The 25,141-nt window shown below is 46.6% G+C and overlaps 1 protein-coding gene across 1 annotated transcript in view; it reads left to right on the top strand.

Moving 5' to 3' along the window:
- The window catches only part of UQCRC2 (ubiquinol-cytochrome c reductase core protein 2), a 104,775-nt gene that overhangs the window by 16,139 nt on the left and 63,495 nt on the right, over positions 1-25,141 (top strand). The window contains exons 2-5 of the mRNA XM_085629116.1: positions 8,497-8,574; positions 10,483-10,632; positions 14,027-14,091; positions 15,130-15,186. Of these exons, the coding sequence (XP_085485242.1) occupies positions 8,497-8,574; positions 10,483-10,632; positions 14,027-14,091; positions 15,130-15,186 (350 nt within the window). The remainder of the gene's footprint in view (positions 1-8,496; positions 8,575-10,482; positions 10,633-14,026; positions 14,092-15,129; positions 15,187-25,141) is intronic.

Consider the following 25,141-nt stretch of genomic DNA (forward strand, 5'->3'; position numbering starts at 1 on the left):
AGCTCTGAGGCTCCTTTCACAAGTGGTCCTGAGACTCCCCATTCAGGAGCGATAAATTACCACTGAATTAAAAATAGTTCGCAAATGTGGGATTCGAAGCCTGCAGAGATACAAGACTAAACGCCCATATGCCCCAGATATCCCACTGTCTATAGGTGAGGCACTTCCACGTGGGGGTTACTGGCGAGGATTAGAGGACTGGATAGAAGCAGTGCTGTCCACGGTGGGGCAGCTATACAAAGAGGGAACCTTGCTACCCTTTAATGACCTTAGGGAGAGGTACGATCTACCCGGGGGAGACTTTCTATTACATACCGCCCTCACAGCAGCAATACGCAGACAATGGGGAAGGGGGCTCGCGGAGCCATCTACGTTGGAGGGGTGTCAGTATGTGGTAACTGTAGCGGGAACATACAAAGCCGTTACCTGCTTATACAGGCGACTTAGTCATGAGACATTCTCCGCAATGAGTAAATTACACCAGAATTGGGAGAAAGATCTAGGGGAGCCAATAGGTGAGAAAATATGGGGAGAACTGGTGGAAAGAGCGAGCAAGAGTACTAGAAATACCACATTTCAACTTGTTAATTTTTATTTTATGCACAGGGCATACCTCCCACCGGGTCGCATTAATAGACATTTTAATATACAAACAGCGATATGCCCACACTGTAATGAAGAGGGAGCGGAATTTCTACACATGTTCTGGAGTTGCCTAGGCGACTTCTAGGGTGAAGTGACTACGTTACAGGCGGAGGTGACGGAAAAGGAAGTCGTCGCAACAACGGGGTATACTGTTATTGCATTGGTTTCCCCATTCTGCTTAAAACAAGGTAAAAAGTAAGTTCCAGGGCCTGGTATTGGCAAAGAGATATCACAAGCCACTGAAAAACACGGAGGGGCCCTAATATACATAGGTGGAAGAGGGAGTTTATAAAATGGGCTGACTGTGAGGGACCAGTAGGACTACAGATAGCCACGAAAACTGGTAGTGAAAAGGCGTTAGAGGCAGCTAGATCGTGGGCAACACTAGTGGAATTATTAAAGAACCCCGAGGTCGAGACAGAGGAAATCCCGCAAGAAGAAGCCCAGGAGGGAGAAGCAGGAGCCCATAGTCTTTAAGCCAAGAAGGTTAGAAGCCGGGGGGGAAAGTGGGAGAAAATGGAGGCCCCTCTGCCTATGCAGACATGAAGACTAGAGAACAGCATGATAGGACGAAGGAACTAGGACATTCATCACTCCTTGGGAAGATAAGATGGTTACCACACGTGACACGCCTGGTAAGGGGAGGGAGTGAAGGGAGTTAATACGTTATTGTTTTGTGATTCTTTGCTTCTTGGCCTCTGACAAGAGGTGAGCGAAATGATGTAACCGGCTTGAACTCGCATACTGTTGAGGATTATTGATGTAAATAAGGGATTGCAGGGAGGCTGAGGACATTGACGGCGATAAGAGTTAAACAAGCAATGATGCTAAGCCATGAGACCTGTCAGCAGTAGGACCCATGGGACCGTGCAAACTTTAAGAATGCTTGAATGGAACAGTGATTGTGTTTGAATGTAAGACGGCATGAACAAATGTTCAATAAAATTTGTTTAAAAAAAAAAATCTAGCTCCAGCAATGTCCGGGTGGAATTTCTAGACCTAATCATCAAACACACAGCTGGCCAACTTGTGGTTGATTTGTATATAAAGCCCACAGCCCTTAACACTCTCTTACATTTTGATAGCTTTCACCCAACCACACAGAAGAAGAGCATACCTTTTGGGCAATTACTTAAGCTACGCCGGAATTGCACCAACTTGGAGGATTACGACGTAAGAGTGGTGGAGATGAAACAGAAATTCATCCTAAGAGGCTACCCCAAGAAACTAGTCCAAGATTCATATAAAAGGGGGCACGCTTTTATGACTGTCAAAATCTACTGATAAATATTAGACCCAAAGACACCTAAACTAGTATACCTAAACTAGTATTTGTGACCCGACATTCTATTTTGAATGAAAAGATATGCAAAATTGTGTTTTCCAATTGGCATATCCTCAATGCTGAAAAAGAACATATTCCACGAATCCCCAGACCCATATTTGCGCATCAACGCAATAAAAACCTAAAAGATCATGTGGTAAAATCCAGAATGCCATCTACTAAAGGATTTATCCATAAGACCATTGATGGTAGCAACCCTATGGTTAAATTTTAAATGCACCACATGCAAAGCATGTGACTCAGAGTTAGAAACAGACAATATGTGTTTCAATGGATATAAAGTCAATCTGACTGTCTCTACTAACTGTAAAACTAACATAATACATCTCCGTATCTGTCCTTGTAAATTAGGCTATGTGGGAAAGAAATCACATTCCCTTGCCACTAGACACAGATCAGCCATATGCACGAAGCAATCTTCAGCCCCCTTTGTATAACATTACTGGACCACAACCACACACGGGATGACATTCACTGGATCATCCTGGAGAAAATACACGCACGCCCAGGCATAGATCCAGAAGCCATTCGCAAACGTAGGGAGGTCTTTTTGAGTTTTAGCTTGAACATGTACACAAAGGGGCCTCAATAATGAAGTCCTGTGGGATCAAGCAATTCGGTTCAACTATTAGACACTTTGCTAAGTTGGGTTGCACCCACGATTGGGTCTAAACTGCCCTGACGCCAGAACTTACTGTATTTGGTGTTGACAAACAGTAACACTCAGTGCACTCCCTGACCATACTACGGAGAATCCGCCTACATTTCTGCGGATTTTTCTGTATATAATATTCTAACATCTGATTGGATAGTTAATAATCATGATAATGTTGCATTTCTTAAGATTATCCCATTATGTAGAAATTGATTATCTTAATAATTTCTGCATTTTTGGCACTCAAGTAGCTCTCCATTTTGTGACTGTGCTCTTTTATCTACAGCACTCCCCTTTCAGTCCATTCAGCTTGCCTTCATGTAAGTAGAGATTTTTGCCATTTTACATGTATGTGATTAGGTTTATTCTGGGGATTGATATCTGTTGTTCCCAGTCATTTAATCTAACTTATCCTTTTTTTAATTTATATTTATATGGCACAAAGCATTTACAATATATCCACAATGGTTTTTTTCCACATCTTTATTCTGCGTACCTTTTGTATAATAATATTCGACATTTCTTTTCCCAAACCCTCTGTTAAGCGGAGCCTTTTCTAAGATGGCGGGCACATTTTAGACCATTTTTACCTGGTCATCTATTTCCGGGTCATGGCCCCAACGTGGTTACTTTCGGGGCTGCGTCGGGCCTCGCCATGCGCACACAATCGGATTATTAGCAGGGATGATATTGAATCCATTCCTTCTATCTTTAAGCCTGATAAACGACCTATGGTATTAGCTCACTGCACACGCAGGTAGCAGTTATATCTGTTAATTCGTTGTCTACCATACAGCTTACTGCCGTTCATTGACACCTGGTTCTGCGGCATCTGGAGCGCTCATGCCCCCATATAGTTCCTGTCCTCACTTTAGGAACAAACTAGTAAGTGTTTTGGATTTCATATTAGAACACGCTTTACCACTGGTTCTCATTTATTCATTCTACTTTTAATTAAGTAGCCTTTAACTCTCCCTATTAGGACCTCGCGTCATAGTACCCTTGGACCCTGCATTGTGTGTCCTTTTGAACTAAAAAGAAATGTGCGGTAAGCCATGCAGATATTCAAATGTATACAAGAGATACAGGCAGTGTTTATGTCCATAACCGGCCAGTATGTTGGATCACCGCATTATATATGTAAACCTGAGTACAGTGATTTATTGTGTGTTGAAGTCACACCTACCTTAAGGACTGTGCTGAATCAATGATTCATTAAAAATCCTTTTCCAGTGGCACATGATGTTGTTCTCTAATATCTTGGCCCAATTGACTAAGTTCTTTCCGCATCAAACAAGCTAGTGGAGTATCTCAGTATGCAATGCGCATAGCATACACAACTTTCTATATTTATCCCTTGGGCCTATACAACACTGTATAAAATTATTAAAAACATTTATATTGCAACAGGAATCGCCCACCCAGCATTGAGCTTCTCCCTTCTGGTATTGTTCCAACACTCAGAGAGCATATAACTATCTTGCGGTAAGATATTGAACAGAGCTACCCCAAACATTCTAGACAATCTAGAAATAAACTTCAATAAGAGGTAGAGCGTAGTGGCTCTGCATCATATGCTGCAATCTATAGTAATTCTTCTCTCCATCGAATTGTTTTACTGTGAGCCTCTTGACATCTTTTACCATTTGTTGCTACTTTGGACTTACCTTCACCCATTACCATGTTGTACCTGTAGTTTGTCAGTAAGAGGCATCGGCCCACAAAGTACAACTTCTACACTTACAGAAAGGTATTCCCCCTTTTTTTACCCAAGGGTATTGATCTATTTCTTACCTAAGTAACAGCATGTCAAGGGTCTATTGTAACCTTGGTGTAAATGTTGGCTAGATTAATTTACAATAAACACATCTGAATGATACACTTTGCTATTTATGCACTGGGCAATAATGGTGTGTCCTTATTTCCTTTTTTTCACACATTATGATTTTTGGTTAAAGAACACGTTTAATGTGGTGGTGAACCATTTTCATGCAGGGGATCCCTTTTTTTCTAAAACACTGCAATTTCTAGCCCCATACAGTGATCCGGCCCCTTTTTCCACACCCCGAGGGAAGGAGGCAAATCAGCTTTCCATGTCTTGGCTATATTTCATTTTGCCAGGGTTAAGACCCAGGAACAAAATTAGTAGTTTGTATCTATTCCCTCCTAAGCATTCCATGCTATGGAGACTTATCAACTTTGGATCCAGTAGAATTTTCCAAGAGAGAACCTCCCCCAGGCACAATGTCACACCGCCAAAACATTCCAGCGCCACACAGTTCTGTACGGGATGTAAAAAAGTACCTTCACCCGCCTTGCGGTGCAGACACATCAGGAAGTCTAATCACCTTCATGTGCCGCAAGCGATGGCATGTGTAGTAAGCTCTATGGAGGTATTTTAGTTGGATCAGCAGGAGGCGGGCTGAAATCGCCGCCTCTTGTAGCGCTCTCAATGCCACTGTCCAGTCCTCATTATGTAGTGTGTCAATATCGCCCTTTCAAGCCACTCTGAGTGTAGCCGTGTATTCGAACTGTTTGTAACCAGGGACTGAGTTCCCCGCTATTTTGTGGGTGCCCACATCTCCCAGGAGAAGCTTACCTTGAAATAGGTTAAATTCTGCAAAGGCCAGCAGGTCCTTAATGTATGGAGAAAGAGTGTTGTGGAACTGCAAGTAACAAAATTGGCTACGGTGCAATTGGTATTCATTCTACATCTCCTGGAGTGATTTTAGGACTGCCACGCATCACATCTCCAATGGATGTATATAATGCATTTTTAAGTGCAGATTGTTGCACACTTATTGCCTTGGTCGCAGATGCTACACTGCAGTGGTGTCAATACTGTAGAATTCTCTTAAATATATTTTTGGTCGCATGACTGTTGCTTAGTTTAATACAGTAAAAAACAAACCTTTTCACATGTGAAGATATGAAAGTAGACTCCGAGCAGTGCAGATGTATCCATTTTCCAATGGTATTGCTTATTCCATGTCAAATTATTCCATAGTCTCTGACAAAGCAACCAATGTGAGGTTGGCTTTTTGTTTTGATCCATAGCTATCCAGACTAGATCATGCACACACTTAGCAATTCTCTGTGCCTGTGAGGAAGTAGTCAGTTGCCCTTTTTGTGAGGCATGTTGAAGTGTCCTCTTGGAAGCATGTGTATTATGACACATCCAGTATAATCTAAAAAGCTGTACAGTCAAACATCCTAGTTCAATCCTGGATTGACTCACATAACTTCCTCCACTGTATTTGTGTGGTTATTGATGGTTTAAAATCCTCTGGTGGTCCTGTAGACAAACCGCAGACTGAGACTGTCGTGGGAGGGTCAGATAGATCCTCCCAGCATCTGAACTTGGGACCTCGGTAAAATCCCTTCTCTCAAGATGCTCACTTGTTTATCTACGGTTTCATTTGTAACCAGTACTTTTAATTGCAGATCACTTTAATGCCTTAAGGTAATTTTTACACTGTTGAAAAAATGCTAACAGTAAATGCAAAGATCAGACTTGACAGTCTAGATACATGTATGTGTCAGCATTAAAGAAATCTTAGTTTTGAAAATTTGTAGGACAATGGCGGAGTGAAACCAGGCAGTAGAGGTAGAATGGGAAAATTAGAACGCTTTTGATATGATATGTATAGTTAAAACATGTATATTCTGCAAGAAAGTTCGGACTTATTGAGTTTGTTTTGCTCACGCTGACAGTATAAATCTGTTAAATACCCAATGTCTCCTGATAGGTCTGGTTCACACAGCAATTCTTATGCACAAATCTTCAGATTTGTTCTCCTGCAAATTTAAAACCTGGCACCCTGCTCCATGTTGCCTCATATGGGTGTGGTGAAGGAATCTTTCACCCCTTTCAGGACATAAAATCTCTGCTACTTTGTATGTGTGGTTATGCAGTCACTGAAAACTGTTTTGACGTGCACTAGAATCCTCTGCCAAAATTTTCTCCAAAAGAATAACGGGGCTAATTGCAGGTCTACCTCAGCTCACTCTCTATTTGAAAAGTGTAAAGACCTATGATGCTATCCATTGCACTTTTATATCCATCCCACTAGTCCTGAGTTCGCTTCCGATTCAGGAGTCCTAGTGATTCCACTTGAACTTGAACTTCTGTGTTGAACTGCTGTTGCTGTTTTGCTCTCCTCTGAAAGTAGTAACAGGTGGTTCTGTTAGCTCACAAATTTTGCATTTATGGAGAATGTGAGGTGGAAAGGAGGAAAAACGTCCAATCAACAGAATGAGACCTCGAGAAGCCAGGACCCTCTTTATTGCTTTCCTGTGGGAAAATCTGAAGGCTGCTGTCTCACTTGGCATCTTCTTGTGCTGGACAGGAATTGCATATCTAGAGTATGAAGAGAGTGATCGGAGGGGCTTTTATTGAATGGGAATGTCAATAAGCCTGAATTGAGTTCCTGATTTCAGACACACCCCATTACCAGGCTCTAAGAAAACTCAGAATGTTAAAGCACTGTTATCCAATGTGTGACCTACTGTTCCCCAATACAAATCCCAGCCCTGCTGCCTGAGCTTTTCATCCATAAAGGACAAAGACATGGAGTGCTCTGAAGGTGGGCAGCACTTCTTACTGTTCTGTGAAACTACAAAGCTGTGGACTGAGTTCTGTACAAAAAAAGTCTTTGTTAATGGGTATCCATATCTTGAAGTCTCTTGATAAATACTAAAACAACACAAGAAGCCAATTAGAGGACCATGTTTTCAGGAGCAAGTTATGGATCTCATTTGGGGTTAGTGGACATGCTTGTTGCTTCTTCTGTTTACAATCAATCATTCTGTTGACCTGGCACTAGCTTCAGGACTTAGTACAGTCTGGCTCTCCAGATGCACACAAATGCCAGGACACCACATGATTGTAGCTCCATCTTTCTATGTGGGAGATGCAACCATGAAAGATTTAAAAAGGAGCCAAAGCGAGTATTTGGAAAAGGAGTGGGGTCCCTGCTAGAGGAGAGTCCTGAAACTGTTCTGTTGTAAATACCCACTGTACAATGGAAAAGGGAAAGCTGTCCGATATGCTACTGTCAGCAAAACAGTCCATATTAGCACAATGGAGGATAACAATTTCCCAATGATGTTGCGACTAGGAAGGATCTGGTGAATCTTGGAAAATGGTGAAGAGTGCTCGGGGAAAGGAAAAGTAGTCCAGCTAAATAGTACGTGCTAATAGCTACTGCTTCCTGAATGCTCCAAAAAACTTAATTGCCTTAAAAGATTACATGTGCTACGAGTATAGGCTGAGTCTAAGCTTGACTGTTTCAAAGCCAGCAAGACTTCAAGGAGTTTCAGAGTTAGCATCTGTGATACAGAACAGTATAAACTATGCTGTTAAAGTAAAAATGGACTGAAATGTGTACATTAGCTCTGTGATGGGATAAAAATGTGAGTGTTTAGGTGAGGAAGGATAGGGGGGGACGTTATAATTAGTATGTGATGTTTGTTTGTAAATCTGAATAAAAATTTATTTAAATGTAGACAAAATTCTAGAAATGTTTCTGCTGTCAATAAGATGGCTATCTCAAAGACTGTTTAACTTGGTCAACATCTCTGGCAATGTCTTTCCACTAAATACTGTTTATTAATCTTTGTAAATCTGTAAACTGCAGCATGACACATGTACCGTAACATTTGTCCTGCCTACCCTCCAAGTACTTTGTTCCAACCTATATCTGGACTCTTTGTACTGCCTGCTAGCCCGTTTCCAGCAGAAATGCAACTTTGTGCCAAACAAATGCGATCAAAATGATCTGCTGTTTCCCAAGTGCATAAGTGACTTTTGAGTTGTCGTATTAATGGGATTACCTTCATGTTGTTACAGAGGCGGCTTTATTCTGCCAAAGCTGCATCTCAGCATCAAGCAGCAGCTTCTGCAAGACTTCACCCTGAAGAGCCTCAGGTCAGTAGAAATGGCTATTTTGTTTTTCACAGTATTTAGTAGTTCGTAACCAATTTTTGAATTTCTAAATTTCAATTATTCTTAAATATAGTTGATGTTTTTTTAGTTGATATTAAGCTTTTCCTACTAGGAGGTTGCTTGCAGTTTGGTTTTGCTGATTGACTTACTGGAAATGTTCGCTTAGACTGAAAAGTTTCAAACCAATCTGAAAGTTCCTCGACCTGAACGATGAGCCATCTTGAGAGAACTCCGAACATGGCAGCTTTTCTGCTTTTTGTGTATCTGCAAAGGGGCACAGTTAATCATGTTCTGCCAACTCACTGACTTTTGAGCATGGTAAGCCCACACGGCTCCCAGTTGCTGTATGTCTGATGGACCTCCTGACAAATGAGGCTAGCCAACTATATCGTTACCATCACCTTGTCCTTGGTAAACCCTGTAGTATCAGATGTAATATTTGGCACCAAATCTCTTCATTTGGTCTTTCCACTTGCTAGAAACAGAATTGGACAAACTGTTTAAGGACCTTCCGTACTTCTTGTCGTAACCTCTACACTGCAAGTCTCACCACTTATCTTTCATACTCTTTTCCTGCACAGTATTTTCTCAAATCCTATTGATTTACTTTATTTAGTGATGGCTGAGGTACACGGGTGTAGTAAAGGCCTTCAGGACTGATATATGGGTCCCTTTATTCCAAGTATTCCCACAGTTCTTACCATGTTTGTGGTGAGGCCCACAAGCAAAGTGCCTTGTTATCTTGTTGATGTTTGTCTTCATCAGAGTCTTCATTTCACCACGCTGTACCCAAAAATGTAACCCAACACAAATATGGACGCTGTTGTCTACCGTAGTTAAAATCCTACTGTAATGAGTAGCATGAGCAGGTTTAAGGAAAAAGCGGAGCACTAGTGTAAATGAGAAAGCTACTTTACATATCTGTACTAGAGAATCAAGTCACAAGATATTCGTGGAAAGAAGTTAAGTGACACAAGGTTTGGAGAGGAAACTGAATAATTCCTCCTAGAATGAAGAGGGATAAAATGATAGTCTGACACTGCAGTGAAGAACTCCCCAATACATGGGCTACAGTTTATACATTTATGGTAAACACGACTCAATATAAATGTAAATCGTTCTGTGAAGAGTTTGTTCTTAAACACTAATTTTGGCTTCTATAATTCCTTTGCACAACCATCTTCAGGATAAGCATGTTTGGAATGCCTCTTATACTGTTTTATATTCCATTTTCACATTTTGTGAGAATTCCAGCAGGGTACAAGATATTGTCTGGGTAGAAGGGTACATCTTAGTAACAAAGGATGCAAACTCCCTGTACCTGAGTATTAAGCATGAAGATTGAATGAAAGCCGAGAGCAAGAGTCAAATCTTCCTACGTGAATTTCTGATTACTGCAACACAATTGCCTGATAGAGTTTGTGGATGTGCCTGTCTTTTGAGGGTGGACATGTATGTCAAGCAAAGGTGCGCAGTGAGAAACTCCAAGTGGCACCTCTGACAATAGAGACTTTCTGAATTCAAACCTTCTTGGCAGCCACAGATGTTACACAACTTTTGAAATTGACGTGGACGGTACTTTAAAGTGGTACAGAGCTAGTAACAAATCTCAATTTGTTGTCAAAAGTAAATTGCCATTTTAACGCTCCTAGGTGCTTAAATGATTTGATTTGCTTGTAGAACGCTTGAATATGCAGCAAGGACTTCTTGGACCACTGGTTTGATCAGTTGTTTTGTGTTTTATTGCGCACACAGTAATAGCTTTATTATTCTCACTTAAATAATTGTTGAGTGCATTTTTAACTGTTCGATTGTATTGCAAGGGTTGAAAATTGGACTACATTAAGTAAAATGTCCATATTAATCAGTTTGTATGTTTATTCAATGCAGATCACAAAATTGCCAAACGGTTTGGTGATTGCCTCAGTGGAAAATTACTCTCCCGCATCAAAATTTGGAGTATTTGTTAAAGCAGGGAGCAGATATGAAACAGCAGACAGTTTGGGAATCAATCACCTGCTCCGCCTTTCATCCAGCTTAGTAAGTTAAAATTCTTTACCACCCCGTACCCCAACTCTAAAACTAGGTAGAGTTGGAACTCATTAAGTATGCATGTGAAACATTTGCTAATATGAATCTTAAAAATGGCCACTTTTTCATTTAACACTTTACCTGTTCCAAAGCGGTTGATCTATATTTTTGTCTGGTCTCAAGAACCCTGATGAAATGCCAGAATAAATAGGACATTGGTACTTCTTTAGTATTTTTCATGCATCTCACTGGACCAGTTCGCTTTTAATTCCATTTGTAAAGCAGCATGTGTTTTATTATCGAATATTTTTTTTTCCTTTTCTACATTTGAGTGTGTACTATACCTGAAGGTAGCCTTACCATCTACAGGTTCTCAAAAAAGGAAAATAACATAGCCTGCAAACCATGCCCCAGAGGGTGCATTGATAAGTATTTTTTTCTGAGAAAAAACTAATCTCATTGTGAGAAAGTCCTTTATACCTGCATAGAGAGCAGTTTCACATTTAGATTTGAATTGGCTTCTTGGGTGGATGTGGGAAGCTGGCTCTTTATATGATGTATCAAAATGAGGTATATCGTGCAAAGAGTCCAGGGGTTCGCTTACAAGTGGACAGGGGCTTGCTCTGGCAAACCCGAGGTGCTCTTCTAGGGGGTAGTGTGGTCAAGTAGCCTTAGGCTGATCTTAGAGTAGTTAGACATCTGAAAATACACACACTGGTCAATAAATGAGACACGACTCAATGAGGAAAGCCACACAAATTTGTATGTATCTTTATATATGTTTAGGCACCAGAAGCAATTCGTTCAGTTAAGTACCTTTTTAAATAGAAATACATTTTAGTTCAAAAAGTTGACAGTTTAATTTTCAGAAGCAGCAATTTACAGTGACTTACGGGATCAATCTTCAGGAGTTAAGGTGAGTGGGCAAGGTCCAAGGCAGCACCAGTAGAACACCACTAGCGGCACTAGGGTAGCCACGTGCAAAACAGCATCCAGTGCCCAATGTTACTCAATGGGGATCAGTATCCGTGTAAAGGGGCTGCATGCTTGGACTGGGAGGCCAATCTAGCTGAATCAACAGAGGGGTTCAGGCCTCACGATGCTCTGGGACGTAGGAACACCTTTAGTCCTTCTCCATGGCCCAGGGATGACCGGTGCAGAAGTGTCTTTAGGTGCCTGGTTTTCCTTACCGGAAGCAGACGCCGTAGAGCGTGCTCAGAGGCTGCAGGCGATGTCTGAGAGTTCACTAAGTCGGAACCACGGTGGGCTCGGTCCCTGGGGGGCTGAGGCCCCATGATAACACGGTTGGCCCACTTCAACTCTGGTTTGGAGTGACTGGTGCAGTGGTTTCTTCAAGCGTCTGGTTTCTGCGGTTACGAAGTCCTCACAGGTGTCTTTGGATGCCTCCAGGTTTCAGGAAAGAAAGTCCACTACATCTCGGGATGTCTTGGTTCCTGAGTGAAGGGCTGGCAGGTCTCCCGAGCTTTAGTGACTCAGCAGCTGCAGGACAAGTCAGCTTTTGGTGCAATTGTCAGCAGGCAGACAAGCAGGGTTGGTGCCAGGTCAGTTGCTGGGTCTTCAGTGGTCAGTTGCTGGGTCTTCAGTTCTTGCAGGATGCAACTCTTCATGTCCTTCATCTTTCAGGTCGGCATGATCTGATTTCCTGGAGCTAGGGGCTCCGCATAGGGCTCCCCTATGTACGGAATTTAGGGGGGTGTAGTGTGGTAGCCAATGGGCTACTGATTCTTGGGTTCACTACGTCCCCGATATGACCACTTCCTGTGGGAAGTGGGCATAACCCTCACCCAGAGTGCCTAAGTGTGCCAACACAAAGATGGCCACTTCTGAAAAGTCTTACCCACATCAGGTTAGGTCACCTTAGCGGTAGTACTAGCCTGGGGGTGGGTACGCCTACCTGACTAGCTAGTTTACCGCCTGTCCAGGTGTCGGGGTGGGGGGGGGGGGGTGGCGCAGCCTCCTCGGCTGTGAGGGGAGCCAGATCCGTATTTCAAAGACGGGAGCTTCTTTGAAGCTCACCAGCCAAAGCGTGCTAATCAATAGGCCATCCTGAGGGAGGAAGGGGAGGGTGAACACCCTTTTCCTGTGCAAGCTTTGTTTCTTACCTCCTGAGAGCAAAGGCCCTCAACCTCAGAAGTCAGAAATCTGTCCCAGGTGGAAGGCTAGCAGAGACCAGTCAGCCAACACACCGGAGGCTGGTTAATATTTGAGGGGGCACCTCTAAGGTACCCTCTTTGTGCATGTATTCACAAATCCACCACTATAAAAAGGATAGGTTAGTGAACACGAGATGTTTGATACCAAACATCCCTATTTTCAGTGGAGCCATCATGCAGCTGGGGAACTCTTTTTACCAATGTCCAGCACATGCTCTAAAATGGTTTCCCTGTTCACGTGCACTGGCAGTAATGGAACTGACCAGCACGGGGATATCTGCTCGTGCAGGTATGCCATCACTTGTAATATTAAGCACCTTGTCTAAGGGCTGTAAGGCTTGCTGTAGGGGTGACCTACAAATACTGCATGCAGTGGTGGGGAACATGGCTCACAGGGATATGTCAGGTCGTGTTTTCACTTTTCTCTACACTAAAACACGCAGACAGGGATGGAACCTCTACATGAGTTTAGTGAGGGGTCCCTTAGGGTGGCATAATACGTGCTCCAGTCCTTGGGGAACCCTATTTAGTACCTCCGGCCCTAGGTACCAGGGGAACCATTTACTAGGGACTTCTAGAAGGTGCTAAAGGTATTGCCAATTGGGGGAACAATTGTACAGTTCTAGGAAAGAGATCTGGCATTGGGGAATCTAAATCAAATCCTGCTCTGGGCAAAAAGTTGGGGTGACTATGTCTAAAAGGGGTACTTTCCAACAGTGGGATTATTTTTTATTAGGTACCTCTATTTTATTTGTTACGTTGTCTTTAACCAGAATTTATTATGGGACCCCCAGGAATGCATTTTCTTCTGCATTGTCACAATGCATCTTGCTTTTATATTTCAGAATCAATTTGTTTTCCTTTGTATAAAAATGTATCCATAACGTTTAAAGTGGATTTAACTTTCAATATGAAAATTGCAGTGCATAGATAAAATATACATGGATTTGCCTTCTACTTGTAACGGTTTAGTGACCCCTTAACTGTGGTTGTCGGTATCTCATTTTTGTTTATGATGTCACTAGTGAAATAGTCTAATGTATTCTGTTACATAATGTATGGCTTTGAAAGGTGCATCAGGAAGGGCCATTATTTTACATTGTAACTGGGGAAATTTCAGTGTTTTAGGTTTAGGATAGTAATCAAAATGAAATTTTGTTTGGGGTTTTGCGATGGAAAAGTTTTATTTGTGTTTTTTATACAAATGAAGCCTGTGGTTTGTCTTCTAGACTACCAAAGGAGCATCTTCCTTCAGATTAACACGTGGTATTGAAGCTGTTGGTGGAAACCTGAGGTTTGTAAATAAAAATGATGTGGTGTCACTTAATAATGTCTTATTTTTCTGTTGAATCACAGTGAACTGGACAAAAGTATTAGAGACAGTGGGAGATGTCTTCCATTTATTATGGGAAGGTAGCTAACGATTGAATGTGACAGGTTGAAACAAAATACATATCTCTTCAGGTTCCCTCTGGCACGCTTTATCTCTGGTACAGACTCAAATTTTTTAAAATATTTGCTGGCAATCTCATTAACGTACAAAGGCATTGAGATACTCCTTACTACAATAGTGGATTTGACTGCTTCACTGGAGTAACCGCAGGAGTTTTGACAGGCTCCGTATTAGAAGGAAGGCACAGAGAGCCAATTATGCCCAGTGTGAAGGCTCCTACTCATGCAATACCTACCCGCTTGTGATTGAGATAAGTGCAATGCGGTTGGACTCCGAGGTAATTTATATTTAGCTGCTGGTAAAGTAAGATGACCGAAGCATGCTGTAGTGCAGATGCTGGACAATGTGGCTGCCTCATGCCTCAGCTGGTGTGTTAAAACCAGGTTAAGGCACCCTGTTTAGCCACAGGGGAAAACAGTTTTGCCTTTTTTGCAACAGGACATATTCTTACCTCTGCTTAGTAACTTGATATCCTTTGGTCAGATAAGACTGAGAACAATATATAGATCCACTAGTCCCTATGGTCTGGATAACTTACGGCAGTTAATGCACATAGTTTATCAGTACTGTTAGCCACTAGGTGATTTTGACTTAACCTTAAAGCTTACAGGTATTCTGGCATTCCCAGAGTAGAAATCAATTGAAGAGTATGTATGCAATGGTGTGGTAGTTAGATATGAAAAGTCTTGGGTGTGAGCACTAAAAGGTCCAAGTTAAAATTGTGACATTCCTTAATGTGTGTGCTATTTGTTTTTAAGTTCTAACATGTTTGCTGTAGGCGGTGTTCCACAATGGATTAACTTAGAAAATTTTGTGTCATGTGAAGAATGTAATTTAATTTGTTTACCCCAAACTAAATGGGTTTTTTTCCGATTTCAGTGTTACATCTACAAGGGAGAACATGGCATACACTGTTGAATGTTTGCGTGACTATGTGTAAGTATCACTTGTATGGTCTGTCTTATACCGATTTACCCAGATCTCACATTGTTCTTCGCAATTTAATTTTGTCACCTTCTTTGGGCACCTACTCTATTGATAATTTATAATTATGGTGTATATGACACTGTAATTGGTCAGATGTGCTCATAGATCACATCTGTGTCAAACAGACTGCCAGTAACTTCAGATTTGCCACGCTTTGTTAACTATATTTTGAAGGTCTAATGATATGCTGCATATGGAGTGAGAGCTAGAAAGAGGAACTGGGAGCCCAGTGCACTGGAACTGCTTATGTCTTTACTTTGACCAGCAGCCACATTTCAAGGAACCTCTCTGTACACAGTGCTGATCAGACACTTCAGCTATCTCCAGTTGCCACTGTGTGACGTTTAGTTGGAGGTAAGCAAACTAAATTATAAAATTTAAAATAGATGTAAACCAAAGCACTCTGACAGTGTCTTTAAAATAGTACAAGGTCCAAACTATGAAGACTTATTTAGAACAAAGGTTCACTGTATTGTAGACATAAGGGATCATATGTTCTACTGTAAATTCAAATTTCACAAGTTCTTTTCTTCAGAAACTGCCAACACGTGTGTCGTCACACTGTGACTTTTCAAGGCTTAAATTGATTTGGGAGAAGGGCACACACTCCTGGTGTGAAACCCACCTATAACTCAGTCTAGCCCTTACTTTACTTTTCTCAAGACACTGACAAGACTTTGTCAGATTAGAGCTTACTATGGACTCAATCCATTCATTTTTTTTTTTAAAATAATTTTTATTAATTTTATTAATTTTCAAATAGGAGCACCATATGCAGCATTAATAACACAACAACTTACTCAGCATAGTATCAAGCCTGCTGCCTCCCCTAATATTCCCTTCCCGACTCACCGGTGCGCCTTAAGGTATATACAGTATAATCAATTACACAACTCTCTTGGAGCAGTTTCACAGCATCGTTGAGCAGGGGCAGTACAGTACCGGAGGCATTGAAATCATACACAACAACTGCCGCCATTGGCCTATAGACAGTTGGTCAATCTATGCAAGTGTGGGAGCCCTCCACTGAATCTGTATCCGGTGTCTGAAGTGCTGCAACTAAGGCCTCCCATGCCCTCGCTGTCTCATACGCTTTATCGGTATTCATACGTGAGGCTTGTTGCAATCGAAGTATACCCTCACTCCGCGCCCATTTAAGCAATTCTGCCCGCCATCTCCCCACCTTAGGCCCCTGTCGTGATTTCCAATGTATAGTAAGCTCCCGTTTAGCCAATACAAGCCCCAAGTCTATGAATTTGCTAGTCACTTTAGTTCTGGCAGTATGCGGGAACCAGTGCAGTAGACAAGTGCCTGGTTCTAGTGCTAATGTCCTATCAGTAACGATATTCAAGATGTCCAACACCTCCTCTCAATAGGTTCCCAAGGCTGTGCATTCCCACAACATATGCAGGAAATCAGCTCCCTCCAGAGCACATCGTGGACATTGAGCCGCTGCCACCTCGAAATACTGATTAAGCTTCGCAGGAGTTAGATACGCTCTATGAGGGACATAAAACTGTATCAATTGAAACCGGGCTTTTCACGTACTCTTCCATGCCCTCTTAAACAGTTGAGCCCCCGTCTCCTCAGGGATTTCCTTACCAAGATCCACTTCCCATTTCCCCTGCAGTGCTCGCAACGGGTCTAAATTCTCTTGTCAGCATTCGCCGGTATAGGCACGTTATGGCCTTAAATGTCTCCATGGCCATTACTACATATTGGCATGCCATTGAGGTTCCTGGCTCCGACAAACCCGTCTTCCAGTAGCGTTGGATTGCGGCAATAAGCGCTGAATGCAACAAGTAGTGCCCTCGCGGAAGGTCATACCTATGTCGCAAGTCCTGGAAAGACAACAAGTTCTCGTATAAGTCCCCCAACACCTGTATCCCCAGGTCCTCCCAGTTTGCCAGCGCTGTCCAGTCCCCTCCATGCGGGAATGCCGTGCACATACCCAGCGATATCTCCGGGGCATACGGACGAGCGAACCCGGCCCTACGCTGACTCCGATTCAAGCACAGCCTCATCGTCCGTTCCTCAGTCGTGAGCGGCTCGAGTCGCATCTTCTGTTGTAGTACTATGAAGGACAAGATATAGCGCAGGACCCAACGACCCTCAGGGCCGTCCGGACCTCGGAACTCCCTTGCCACGGCCTGTGTGAGCCACTGCATCTGGGCCGCTAAATAATACCACTCAAAATCTAGGACTGCCATGCCCCGGTTCGCTCTTGGCCTTATATTTGTGGCCATTGCTACTCGCCTCCTGCCTGTCCCCCACAGAGACCCGCTGGTCATAGAGCGGAGCTGCCTAAACACAGAGCCCAGGACCCAAATCGGCAAAATCCCTAAAGTAGTATAGTAAGCAGTAGCGCTACCATCTTCAGGAGCGATCACCGCCCTGCTACCGAGATCGGCAGCGCACTCCGGAATGTCATGCAACCCCTAAGGCCACACATCAATCAATCAATCAAGACACTTGTATAGCGCGCTACTCACCCGGAAGGGTCTCAAGGCGCTTGGGGGAAGGGGTCCGCTACTGCTCGAACAGCCAGGTCTTGAGTTGTCTCCTGAAGGCGAGGTGGTGAGGTGGTCCTGGGTCAGCCGAAGGTGGATGGGGAGGGAGTTCCATGTCTTGGCCGCCAGGTAGGAGAAGGATCTGCCTCCGGCGTTGGCCCTTCGGATGCGTGGTACGGCGGCGAGGGCGAGGCTAGCAGACCGTAGCTGGCGGGTGGGCGTGTGGAAGGTCAGGCGGTCGTTGAGGTACTTAGGGCCCAGGTCGTGAAGAGACTTGTGTGCGTGGGTGAGGAGCCTGAAGGTGATCCTCTTGTTGACGGGGAGCCAGTGCAGGTCCCTCAGGTGGCTGGAGATGTGGCTGCGTCGGGGGATGTCCAGGATGAGTCGGGCGGAGGCGTTCTGGATGCGTTGGAGTCTTTTCTGTAGCTTGGCTGTGGTTCCGGCATAGAGGGTGTTTCCATAGTCCAGTCGGCTGGTGACGAGGGCCTGGGTGACCGTCTTCCTGGTTTCGGTCGGGATCCATCGGAAGATCTTGCCGAGCATGCGGAGGGTGTGAAAGCATGGAGAGGAGACGGCGTTGACTTGTCTGGTCATCGAGAATGAGGAGTCCAGGATGAAGCCGAGGTTGCGTGCGTGGTCTGTTGGCTTGGGGGCAGTGCCCAGGGCTGGGGGCCACCAGGAGTCGTCCCAGGCGGAGGGTGATGGTCCCAGGATGAGGACTTCCGTCTTGTCTGAGTTCAGTTTCAGGCGGCTGTTCTTCATCCACTCGGCGACGTCTTTCATCCCTTCATGGAGGCTGGTTCTGGCGGTGTCGGGGTCTCTGGTGAGGGAGAGGATCAGCTGGGTGTCGTCGGCGTAGGAGATGATGTTGAGGTTGTGTTGGCGTGCGATGATAGCGAGAGGTCTCATGTAGACGTTGAAGAGGGTGGGGCTGAGTGATGATCCTTGCGGGACGCCACAGATGACTTCGGTGGCCTCCGATCGAAACGGGGGGAGGCGGACTCTCTGTGTTCTTCCGGCGAGGAATGAGATGATCCACTTCAGTGCCTTCTCTTGGATGCCGGTGTTGCTGAGGCGTTGGACAAGGGTGCGGTGGCAGACAGTGTCGAACGCTGCGGAGAGGTCCAGGAGGATGAGTGCCGCTGTTTCCCCGTTGTCGAGCAGGGCTCGGATGTCGTCGGCTGCGATGAGGGCGGTCTCGGTGCTGTGGTTGGCTCTGAAACCGGACTGCGAGGGGTCGAGGGATCCATTCGTCTCGAGGAAGGCGGCCGGAAAAGGGAGGAGCGAGATGGGGCGGAAGTTTTTGAGGTTGGTGGGGTCTGCTGTTGGTTTCTTCAGTAGGGCGTTGAGCTCGGCATGCTTCCAGCTCTCCGGGAAGGTGGCGGTGTCGAAGGAGGTGTTGATGACGTCTCGGAGTTGGGGTGCGATGGTGGAGGCGGCCTTGTTGAAGACGTGTTGGGGGCAGGGGTCAGTCGGAGATCCGGAGTGGATGGTATTCATCGTGCGGGCTGTGTCTTCGGTGGTCACCGTGGTCCAGGTGCAGAGGGTGGCGGTGGGGTGCGTTGGTTCGACGGTTGGGTGCGAGGATGGTGTGGCGAAGCCGTTGTGGATGTCGGCAATCTTGCGGTGGAAGAACGAGGCGAGGGAGTCGCAGAGATCTTGTGAGGGGGTGATGTCGTTGTTGCCGGTGCTGGGGTTGGAGAACTCCTTGACGATGCTGAAGAGTTCCTTGCTGTCGTGGGCGTTGTTGTCCAGTCGATCCTTCAGTGATTTCTTCTTGGTGGTGCGGATGAGCTGGTGGTGCTTGCGGGTGGCGTGTTTGAGGGCGGTCATGTTGTCAGTGGTCTGGTCGAGGAGCCAGGCTTTCGCGAGGGTGCGGCAGGTCTTCTTGGAGTCCTTGAGTTCGCTGGTGAACCAGGGGGCCTTCTTGCTTCTGGGTTTGCTGGGAGGGTTCTTCAGTGGTGCGAGGTCGTCGGCGCAGGCAGTCAGCCACTGCGTGAAGTTGCGGGCTGCTACGTTGGGGTCCGGTGTGCTGGCATGTGGGTTCTGGCTGAGGGAGGTGGTGAGCTGGTCGGCGGTGATCTTGCTCCAGCTTCTGTGAGGGACCTGTTGTGGGTGGTGGTGGGTAGTGGTTTTTAGGTCTCGGGACCATCCGGTCTGCCGAAGGCAGAACCGGAAGTCGAGAGATTTAATGTTTTGGAGAAGAGGGGCTTGAACCCGCCCCTCTTCTCCCCTGTTCTCCATTGGCTGGCCTCTTGAATGCTGGCCAGCCATTGGAGAAGAGGTCCCGTCACTCCGATCAGGCCCCGTCCTTTTCGGATCGGGGGGCGTGTTTTTTGCAGAAAGTCTAATTATCTCCTCCAGCCAGTGGCTTGAGGAGATAACAGCAAAACACGCCCCCGAATCCGAAAACGACCTGCGTTTCTCCGAGGCATTTCTGCTCTGCCTCGGAGAAAGGCGGCGGTGTTCGATGACTGCTTGGAAATATGCTTTTTACAAAACGCTGCAAGTACTGGGGTACCGAAGATTCTCTGTTGCAGCAAGGCACTGAGTGGCGGTATATATCCCAAATTATATACAACAGTCGGTAGACGCATGCCTCTGCAGTGTTCTCTTATATTTTGAAACCAGAATTGGTCAAGTTCGTATCCTTTCAAAGTTCCCTTTTCAAACAATCATTATCAACGCCAAGTCTGGCCCTGGCACGGTAGTGCGATTTTTTTTGTTTAGTATTAATAAAATTTGACACTTCAGACAGCAGTTTCAGCAGAGAGGACAAAGAAGGAATGGGCATGGAATCCAAATACTAATCATGCATATTAGTCTGGGCCACTGGCATTTTGCGATGCTGCAGCGTTTTCCTCATAATTATGGATTTGCCAAACTTCCCAAATAATGCTTGCATAATAAATCTTGCTTTTGAGAGTGATTAAGCTATTGACATTGTAAATAACAATGCCGTTTCTTTAAATGTTTTAAAAACAAAAAAAAATGTCATGAGCAATGCCAATAGCTCTAACTTTAACAATGCCGAGACCGTTGCATTGTAAATGCTTGTTCTGAAGCTGAAGTGGACGCAGCTGTGGTCGGTCCAGTGAAGTCCGGTGGACTGGCTGAAGGCGATGTGCTTGCTGGATGAGAAGACGGGATCAAGCGTGTGGCCGGCGTAGTGGGTGGGGGTGTTGACCAGTTGCTTGAGTCCGAGGTTGGCGAGGTTGTCCAGCAGGGTGACGGTGTTGCGGTCCTTGTTGTTCTCCAGGTGGAAGTTGAGGTCCCCTAGGAGGATGTAGTCGGCGGATTGGAGGGCGTGTGGGCTGATGAAGTCCGTGAAGTCTTCGCTGAATTGTGTGTGTGATCCCGGGGGTCTGTAGATGAGGGTGCCTCTGAGGGTCGTCTTTGGGTTGGTGTGAATCTGGAAGTGGAGGTGTTCGGCGGTGGCGTAGGTGTCGTCGGCGTCGGTCGTGATGCGGATAGTGTTCTTGTGGACGATGGCGATGCCTCCTCCGGTCTGGTTGACGCGGTCCCTCCTGATGATCTTGTATCCATCCGGGATGGCGATGTCGGGGGCTGAGGAGGCGTTTATCCATGTTTCAGTGAGGAAGGCGATGTCTGGTGAGGTTGTGTCGGAGGTTCCAGAGTTCGACGGCGTGTCTGTGGACGGAGCGGGTGTTGAGCAGGATGCACTTGAGGTTGCTGCTGGAGTTTGGCTTGGCGGGCGCGGTGCATGTTCGGAGGCAGGTGAACTTGCAAGTTGTGCAGGTGAAGGGTCCGTGGAAGCGTTTCGGGGCGGCCCGTCAGCAGGTGGGGTTCCGGACGGTATTGAGTGCGTTGAGGGTTGCGCCGTCGTAGATCCGTCATGTGGGCTGGCGTTGGCGGGGTCCTGGCACTGGGCGCGGTCCAGGCGCAGACGGGCTTGCCTTTGGCGCACCTTCGGCGCGCCAGCGGCGCGGCCGCTGCGCGGCCTTCATATGAGGGCAGAGGGAGGGAGGAGGAGCTGGGAGGTGGGAGCGGGGTGGCCAATGGGGGTCAAGGAGGGCGGGGCCGCAGGGCCAGCGGCGGGGAAAAGCGGCGGGGAAACTGAGGAAGGGGGGCAAAAAGCGGCGGGAAAACGGAGGCAGGGGGGCAAGGAGGAGGGGGGCACAAGGTTACAGAAGGCAAAAAGGAACAGGCACAGGGGTACAAGCAAGAGCAATTAGGAAGGGTACAGAAGGCAAAAAAGGGAAAAGGCACAGGGTACAAGCAGAAAAACAGTCAGGGACACACCAGTGCGGGGCACAGTGAATCACCTGGCATGCGGCTGGAGCAGCGGAGCGCGAGTCTCACAGGGGCTGTGCGGCGGTGAGGGGAGCGACCTGCCTGGTGATGCATGGCCCGACCTAAGTTGCCCTCCAGTAAATCGTCGGGGGCGTGGTAAATATTGGTGCCTAGATAAGACAGACATCTAGGCTCCCATAGAGCCTCTATCAGCTGGGGAGGTTCCGTCGCAGTCGGGGCCACTGGAAATAAGCAAGTCTTTGCCCAATTCACCCTCAACCCCAAGTAACGTCTAAACACACGAAGTAACTGTCTCGTGCCATCTAAGTCCGTTGTCCTATTTCCTAGGAACATCAATAAATCATCTGCATATAGGGAAATAAACTGTATGTCTCCCCGCAAATACAAACCAGCATAGTAGTTCCCCAGTCGGGCATGGGATGCTAGAGGCTCGATGGCCAGAGCAAATAATAATGGAGACATCCCGGTCGCGAGCCCCGTCCAGTCGGGCAAGCTGGAGAGATCGTCGCATCTGTGCGCACGCGCGCCGTCGCCGACCTATATAGCAGCTCCGTCCATTCTACAAAGGATTTCCCAAGACCATATGCATGAAGGACTCTGGACAAATATGGCCATTCTAAACTGTCAAACGCCTATTCAGTATCTACCGAGAGAACCGCCGCGTCTGGTGTATTAGCGCGACGCTCTCCCAGGATTCGCAGAAGTCGCCACACGGTTGCAGTGGTTCTCTTCGGGATAAAGTCCGCCTGGTCGCCGTGGACCAAGTATTTCATATAAGGAAGCAGCCGGGACGCAAGGATCCTACTTAAAATCTGATAGTCCGTCATCAACATTGATAGCGGGCGATATGCCGACAGATAGCGAGTCTCTCCCTGGTTTTAACAGCGGAATGATAATAGCCTCTCGGGCAGAGCCGGCAATCTCCCTATTTCCTTGGCTTCACGATAGACCGCCCGGAGTCTCGGGGTCAACTCGTCAACATATGCCGAGTAAAATTCTATTGGCAATCTGTCTGACCCCGGAGTTTTTTTGCGCGCCATATGCTCCCCCTGGTCTTCCTCAAGACGTGGCAATCGTACTTCAGCTAAAAACTCATTCAACCCATCATTCATGCCCTGTAGTTTGCTTTCATAGAGTACCACATAATATGCTAGGAACATCTCATTAATCCCTCGCTGGGTATACTCCGGCATCCCCGTCGAGGTAGTCAAGGCTAGGATTGGCGTACCCCGCGGAGCCGGACTTGCTAACCATGCCAGGAGGGAGCCCATCTTATCTCTCTCCGCATGTGCACGTACCAGGTATGGTCAAAGCAGCGTAATCGTGTCGCCACCTCCTCCCTCGCCGTCATAACCTCATCTTGCAATCCAGGGGTCCATGGGTAAGCTTTCTCTGCCCGTCGCAACCGTTGCTCCCCCTTTTCTATATCCTGCAACAGCGTTTTCCGCATACCTGTCCATTTAGCGATGCATAATCCCCGTATTACCACTTTAAATGCGTCCCATTCCAGGCTTAGGGTCGACGCTGACCCCCCCACCCCCCCCCCCATTCTCAAAATATAACGCTCTATTCCCTCCCGGATCTCAGCTCGAAACACCGGGTCCTCCAAGGCTTCAGGACGTAACCGCCAGGTGGGGATAACAGGCCGCTCCCGGGACCATCTTACTGTCAATAGCAGCGGGTTATGGTCCGAAATTGTTTTCGCCAGGTACTCACTACAGCGCACTAATGCATGAACATCCGGAGAGCATAGCACCGTGTCCAGCCGCACATGTAAGTCATGTAGGGGAGAATAATAAGAGTAGTCGCGCTCTCCTATGTGTTGGGCTCACCATGTATCTATTAATCCCCACTCAGCTTGCCAGTCCTTCCTAAGTTTAGAAAGCTTATGGGCAGGCACCTGAGGCAATGGGGGGGGGGGGGGGGGGGTGGGACCTGTCCAGCTCAGCATCCAGAATGGAGTTAAAATCACCCCCTAGTAACACTGAGCCTGTCAAAGGTGCCAGGTTCCCCGTTAATGTAGCAAAAAAGGATTTCTGTTCCACACTGGGGGCATACACACTTCAGTGTCACATCCCTCCCATCCAATCTACCCATGACAGCCACATATCTCCCTACCGGGTCCACTAAATGCTGGGTCGGTTGGAAAGGAACCCCCACCCTCACCCAGAGAGTCCATCACCAAGAAGACCTGGCTCGCTGCTTCATCGCACCCCATCGCCGAACCCCATTATAAAAGAATCCCCCCGACAGGCGAGGACCTACATGCCCTGAGCAATCCGACTGGCCCCGCAACTCAGTTAGTGCTCCCCCATGTCTCCCCCTAAGGCTAACTCCACCCGTGTCAACCGGCCCCTCTTACTAGGTATGTCACCAGATGAAGCGTCCACAATCTCATCCGCTGTTCTGGGAGTAATATGCGGCATGGCAACACTCCTCGCATCAGTTCCATCTGAGTCTGATTCTTCCGAGCCCTTTTCAGAGTCGTCCGTCTCAGCATCGCAGTGTCACTCGCCTGGGACAGCTCGGTCACAGCCTGTAGTACCGCCATTCTTTCTTTCTCTGTTTGAGTAGTGGTGAGTCTTTGTGCTTCGTTGCGTCGTCTCCTGGAGCGCTGCTCACGGCCCGGCCGAGGTACATCCACCCTTTGTCCCCCAGTGCGTCTCGCTGCACCCACTCCTGTCCGGTAAGATTCCAGCCAACTCCATGCCATCCAACGATATTCGCAGCCTTGCCGGGAACATCAGAGAGTATTGGATGCCTTCGTCCCGGAGGGCCTTCTTAACCGCCAGGAACGAGGCTCGATGACGCTGTACCTCAAGGGTGTAATCCGGAAATAGTGTGACATTGCTATTGTCCACTTTATATGGGCCAGACGTACGCGCCCTGTGCAGCAAGAGGTCTCTATCTTTATAGTGGAGCAGACGGGCCACTACAGGCTTCGGGGGGGGGGGGGTGGTCTCCCAGGCACAAACTGGCGGGCAGGAACCCTGTGTGCGCGCTCCAACGTGTCAAACTGGCGGGCAGGAACCCTGTGTGCGCGCTCCAACGTGTAAAACGGAGTTAGACCCTCCGGAGCCACCTCGGTACGGAACCATTTCTCCAGATAATCAAGCATA

Source organism: Triturus cristatus, chromosome 10 (assembly GCF_964204655.1).
Source record: "Triturus cristatus chromosome 10, aTriCri1.1, whole genome shotgun sequence".
Lineage (NCBI taxonomy): Eukaryota > Metazoa > Chordata > Amphibia > Caudata > Salamandridae > Triturus > Triturus cristatus.